The sequence below is a fragment of the Pygoscelis adeliae genome, unplaced genomic scaffold (assembly GCF_000699105.1).
Source record: "Pygoscelis adeliae isolate BGI_AS28 unplaced genomic scaffold, ASM69910v1 Scaffold45, whole genome shotgun sequence".
Classification (NCBI taxonomy): Eukaryota; Metazoa; Chordata; class Aves; order Sphenisciformes; family Spheniscidae; genus Pygoscelis; species Pygoscelis adeliae.
The window spans coordinates 15481440-15488040 of NW_008825114.1; the positions used below are offsets into that span (position 1 = coordinate 15481440).

Below are 6601 nucleotides of genomic sequence, written 5' to 3' on the forward strand. Positions count from 1 at the left end.
GGGTGCAATACAGCCCTATTGCCCCCCCCCCCCCCCCAATGTTAGTGACCTCTGCAGAAAATATTTATTAATCTCTTACTCATCGTGACATTAAGGAGTTTTTTCTTTGCTAAACTGAGTATGCCTTTTATTTTTACTTTCTCCCTTCATATTTTTTTTTTAATGCGCTGATTTTAATTATCTTTCCCTCACAGGCTGCTTAAAAAACCTCCAAGTGCTCAATGTGAGTTTCAATAATTTGAAGTCAGTCCCTCCAGAATTGGGTGATTGTGAGAGTCTGGAAAAACTGGATTTGTCTGGAAATATGGGAATAACAGAACTCCCATTTGAAGTAAGATAACAAACTATGTTTCTTCCATATTTTTTTATTTGGCTTATAAGGTATTTTATCACAGCCTTAAAATCTTTTCTTAGCAGATTAGATCACGTTCCTCGCAGTTTTTAGCAATAATATTTTAGTAGTAATATCACTAAAAATGCCTTAGCAGCAGGGGGGACCAAGCTTCTTTGTTTTAGTTTTCAAGTGACTAAATTTTGCTTGTATTTATTCTGATATATGAAGAAGGACATGATCCCAAAGGGGATTTGGCTAGTGGTGATGAAGAGAAGGCTGCAAATAGCTTTAATTTTTCTGTGAAAGTGAAGTGCATCTTGACAGTCAAATTCACATACTAACCTTCATTTGTTCCCAGTGTCTCTTTTCCTTTAAAAAGAGTATGGAGAGTTCTATAAACAACACTGCATGTTGCTATGAGCATAAATGTCTGTCTAAAAGGGATATTATGTGTGAGGCATGGTGTGAATATATAATAAAGACTGAGAAAAGGACTCCCAGGCATTCACCAATATTGTTTCTCGTGTTGGATGCGTAACTGCTCTCTGCCACAGCTGCTCTGAGACTTATTGTTCACGGAGAAATAAAATCGTTGGCTGGTACCTAACCACAGTTTCAAATGTCATCTGTATTTCTCAGGTTCTTAATATCCTGATTCCTGGTGGATGAGTAGGGTGAGGTTTAGGGAGAAGTGTCAGGCTTTTATTTACTGATTCCTACTTTTTATCTAAACATTTGTTACTGGTGATTTACAGGCAATGTTGGAGTAGATTAAACTTATGTGAGATCTGGTTTGGCCATGCTTATGTTCTGTTCTGAGGAAATGCAAACAGTAATTAACTTTCCCCTCTGACTTTTCACTGTAAGGTAGTTTATCTGAAAAGAATTATTAAAAACTGATGTGAAGGAAACAGCAACAAAAGGTGAACATTAGCTTCACATCATAAGCAGACACTGCATAGAAATGCTAGCAACAACACAAACAGTGCAGGTCTCCTTTCTCCTTCCTCTCCTCCTCTTTCAGATAGCAAAGATAGGGGACAAACCAGATAAAACTTAACTGGTAAAAAGGAACCATAATGGAATAAAAAAAACATGTCCTGAACAGGCAAAGGAATTAAATACAAGCATCTAGAAAAAATGAGTATATTCAAACCTGTGGACTAGAATGGTGAATTTAGCCTCAGTCATTGGTATGTTAAAATCAATAAGTATTTTCTCAATTGCTTCTAAAGGCCTTGTAGTGCAAAGGCTTACCCATGTCTATGCATTATGGGTAGCCTTTGCATGTAACCCTAACTGTGCATGTAAGTCTTTCCAGGGCTGAGTCCTAAGAGACCAGTGTTTCTCTTGGAAATCTCAAAAATGCTGTTCCCTTCTGGCAGTCTCCTATTCAATGGGATTGAAAGCCACTAAAACTGAGTGTAGGCTACCGGGTAATGGTTCACTTACAATCTACGGAAAAAAATTGGAGCTGTGCAAATGGCTTTATTTAACAGCAAAAAATGGAAGCAACATCATGTCAACACGGTCTGAAAGGTCAAGAAGAAAAATATTGGCATTGTCTATTGTGTTTCCTTGTTTCTTTGGAGGCCGGCACTTAATTTATACTTGCAGTGACCTGGGAGGTAAGCTACACAAACTCTCCTGATTTAGTTTATCAAATTAGTTTCCCAGAATCAACATTTCAAGGGCAGCTTTGGAAGCCGAACATACAATTGAAGGAACAGTTTTGTCAAATGATTTAAAATGCTGCAAACTGTTTGGCCTTTGGTCTACTCAATATGGCTGATGTTATTCAGAGCGATTGCACCTGTATCCTTGCTAAAGTAATAGGTGTCTGATGTTTGATTCTCAGATGGGCAAAAGATGGAAGTCGCTGGCAGGTAACTATTTAATGAATTAGAATATTGAATTAGTCTGAACAGTCTAAAAAGGGAAAACAGAAATACTGTGAAGTGTTGTGGTGGGCTAAACTTGGCTGATAGCCAAAGGCCCACCCAGCTGCTCACTCCCTCCCCCTCCTCAGCATGACATCAGGAGAAAATAGGGTAAGAAAACTCATGGGTCGAGATAAAAGACAGGGAGATTGTTTACCATTTATTATTGTGGGCAAAACAGACTGTACGTGGGGAAGAATAATTTAATATTTGTCAATATATATTTAAGTAGTGAGAAACAAAAACATTGAAACAACATCTTTCCTCCCCCCTATCCCAAGGTCAACTTCACTCCTTCACTCCAGATTCCTCTCCCAGCCCTGGGTGGTGCAGGGAGGCAGGGGGAATTATAGCCAGTACACAGTGGTTTCTAGCTGCTTCTCCTTCCTCCTCACACTTTTCCTCTGCTCCAGCGTGGGGCCTCCATGGGCTGCACTTTCTTCAGGAATATCCATCTGCAGCAGTGTGGGTCTTCCATGAGCTGCGGCGTGGAGATCTGCTCCACCATGGAGCAACGCCTCCTCCTCCTGTTCGGACCTTGGTGTTCCCTCTGTTCTTTCTCACTCTTTTTATTCTCTCCCCCTTTCTCAGGCATTTTTTCCCCTTTCTTAAATAAGTTTTTACAGTGGGACCACACACTTGGGTGAGGGGCTCGGCTGTGTCCTGTGGTGTGTCCATTGGAGCTGGCTGGAACTGGCCATGTCCAGCATGGGGCAGCCCCTGATCTCTTTCCACAGAGGCCACCCTGTAGCCCCCACTCTGCCAGCATCTGGCATGGACACACAATACAAGTATTTATGACCCCAAATTAGGCAGATATGTCAATTATTACCTAATACAATTGTTGCTAACAGTGAAATGCTCATAAGGGTTGGTCATCATTGTCTCCTGTGTTGTGAGTACTGGCAACTGGAGAGTGTAAATGAGCAAGTACGTGCAAGCTCTGTTTTGGTAGGTGAATGTGTTCCCTTTACAACATTAGGAAAAAAACAGAAAACTTGGCAACAAATACACAAAAGAAGGTAGAGAGTTGCTAAAAATGTTTCCTGTTTGTCATCTTTTAGGAAGTTCAATTTTTATTTGACTTTCAAATCCTTAGGAATTTCTTCTGGGAAGGTTAAAGAAATGCATGAGAGCAGTAACAGTATTCTCCAGTGTAAAACTTACTGGAAAGAAATAAAGGCAAACTTCAGCCCAGCAGAAATGATCAAAGTCTAATTTTACCTTGGTTTTGTACATAGAATAATGGCCAGACAGACACTGATAACATATACAAAAATGGATTCAAAGAGATTGATAACATGCTTGTAATTCAGTCAAGAATTTTTGACAGACCCATAAAGGTTTATGAGATCATCAGAACTCTGAGACTGAATTACATCGTCGGTAATCATTCTCCTTGTTCCCTTTCGATCCATTTTCTTTATGACAGGTGCAAAAAATAGAGAAGTCTTGAAGCTTTTAGTTTATTTGGTTATTTAGTTGTTTGCTTTCTTAGGAAAATAGTTCAGGTTTTTTTTTTTTTAAATAGACACAAATTATTATATGATGAGCTAATTTAGGGGGAGAAATTTCAATGAGATAGATCATATAACACATGACTGTAGTTGCTACCCAGAAGTGGTAGAGGGTGAATGTAGGTTATTACAGAAAACCCTACAGTGTCACCAAATACCCATTTTGAATTGAAATGAATTTGTGAAGGCAGCTACCATATACGTGTATAAATTTTTGCTGGCATATCAGTTGTTTCTGTGCCTGAACTTGTCAGTCAGCCACATAAGAAATTCACAGACTGTTATGATGTCTGTTAAGTCTGTTAATTTATTTTGTAAACAGGGAAACTTCAGGAAAGACAAAATGCTAAGCACCTTATCTTGTACTACTTTTCAGGTAAACTACAGTTGTTAAGCAGGTTTCCAGCATGTATACTGACTATACTTGCCTTTTTAAACTACCAATTTCATTTTTCAATGCAGCTGTTTTAAGCTGAGGTATGCTATGGTTCAGGTACTCTGGCACAACTGAAATCTTGTGGATCTTCATTATCTGTTAATAGATTCAATATCTGGCAGCGATACATCCACCTTTTTCAGTGCGTGTGGAAAAAACCCCACCCCAAACCATAGCATTCTGCTTGGCCTAATGCAACCTGTTCCATGAAGTGGCTGTATCAGCCTACATGCTGAACATGCATGTACAGTACCTGGACTTCTGTCAGTATTTCTATCTGGGGGTGCTTTGGAGCCATGCCTTGAGTGACATGCCTCGTGCCATAGCATCAGGAGGAAAGCACACTGCTCACTTGTCTGTTCATTTCTTGTAGAAAGCTCTTTCTCTGTTTTTAAAGGCCACTTCCAGCACTCTGTAAGTCACCTCACTGAATCTTAAAATGAGGTAATCTGATGCTCCATTAAAAAAAGTTGAGGGTGTGTGCTCTCACCTTTTACTTTCTCAAGGCTTAGGATTTCATACCATTCCATACTATGCTTAAGGAAGAGCAAGCTGATTCAATGTCTACTTTTCAACCTATTTTTCTCTCTTCTACTGTTGGATGTCTAACAATTTTAGATTTTAAAAAGTTCTATTTGACTTCAATATTAGATTAGTATTAGTTGCAAAGTAAGTAATTTGGCAGAAAAGTTTATGGATCCGCAGTTGAATTCAAATCTGTTTTGGCCACATTTGTAAATTAAGAATGCCTTTCTCTGGACATGAGTGAAACTATACATTGAAATCAAATGTAAATTTTAGGAAAGGCAACCTATGTGGCATTACATTTATGCAGCCAGTTTGTAACAGATACTCCTAGACCTCAGTAACCAGGCGTAGCAGGGGAAGGTGTGCTATGAAGTTTAAGGCACAATCTTCCCTGAGATGATACATAGCTGATAAGACTCCTCTGTGGAGGTGAATTTGTTCCTCTAGCTAAGATGTCCAGGAGAGGCACGCCCTGTATCCTGTCCCTCTCCTAGCACAGTGGGATTATGCTGGGTTCCATACTCTGTAGCTGCAGAGAGAAGGTCAGGGATGGATAGAATTGTTTCTAAATTTCTTGTACCTTCTGTGTCTGAATTTAAGAATTAGTATGAAGCTGGTATTTGTATTTTAACTGTTGGATAGAGTTCCCATTGCTATTTTCATGCATGTTATGCAACTAATTTGTTTTTCTAGGACTAAAAGTGGTATTATAAATAACATGTTGTCTGATATAGGTTTGTAGAAAAACTGTTCTGACTTTATTTTGAGATGTGCTTCCTTCAGAAAGTATTGCTTTCTACAGTTATTTACTGAATCACCCAATTAATATTTCCTGTGCATGACAGAATACCTGCTTTGTGCTGATATTTCAAAGAGACAGCTTTGCTGTGTTGAAGGGCCAGTTCTTCTTCCATACTATAAAATTCTGCTAATAATGCTACATCAGCCAAGAGTATCTATAGATGTGACCCAAAGGAACTTTAATGGGAAGAGAGGGAAGATAAAGAAATTCTCATTTCCTCCATCTGTACCATCTGGTGTGGCAAATGCTGTCAGTCACAGGACAGGCAAGTCACTCTGCAATACCAGCAGCAAGACAGAAATACTTACAGTTAGATGTTCTGATATTGAAAATAAATTAAAAAGAGTCTTTGCAAAGTTATGCTTTGAACAGCGTTCAATACCACATCTGAGCAGTCCCAGCAAGCAATCTGAAATGCTTCCTGTACCCTTTGTGAGGTCTGGGTAGTACAAAGTTAAAGAATGAGACAGACACAGTTACAGCATATGAATACTTTGTCAAAGAAAGAGCATATATATGTATGCTTGCATTTCCACGTCAATCCTGCATAAACTGATCTTTGAAGTTCAGAGAAATGGCAAGGTTATGCTTTCTGGCTGTTTTAGCACACCGTGTTTTCAACAGATCAAATAAAATCTTGTTTTATATTTCTGATGCATAGAAGGTTTCAGCTAAGTCTGGATATAAGCAAGTACAGACTTGGAAAGCTTTCAAAATCATAGAATCATAGAATAATTTGGGTTGGAAGGGACCTCTAAAGGTCATCTCGTCCAACCACCCTGTAATGAGCAGAGGCATCTTCAACACGATCAGTTTGCTCAGAGTCCCATCCAACCCGACCTCGAATGTTTCCAGGGATGGGGCATCCACCACCTCTCTGGGCAACCTGTTCCAGTGTTTTACCACCCTCAGCGTAAACAATTTTTTCCTTATATCTAGTCTAAAACTACCCCCCTTTAGTTTAAAGCCATTCCTCCTTGTCCTGTCGCAACAGGCCCTGCCAAAATGTTTGCCGCCATCTTTCTTATAAGCCCCCTTTAAGTA

General features: G+C 39.3%; 1 protein-coding gene across 11 annotated transcripts in view; it reads left to right on the plus strand.

The window, feature by feature from the left end:
• The window catches only part of LRRC2 (leucine rich repeat containing 2), a 71052-nt gene that overhangs the window by 40574 nt on the left and 23877 nt on the right, over positions 1 to 6601 (plus strand). For all 11 annotated transcript variants that reach the window (XM_009328144.1, XM_009328148.1, XM_009328142.1 and 8 more), the window contains one exon: positions 195 to 331. In XM_009328144.1, coding sequence (XP_009326419.1) covers positions 195 to 331 — 137 coding nt within the window. The remainder of the gene's footprint in view (positions 1 to 194; positions 332 to 6601) is intronic.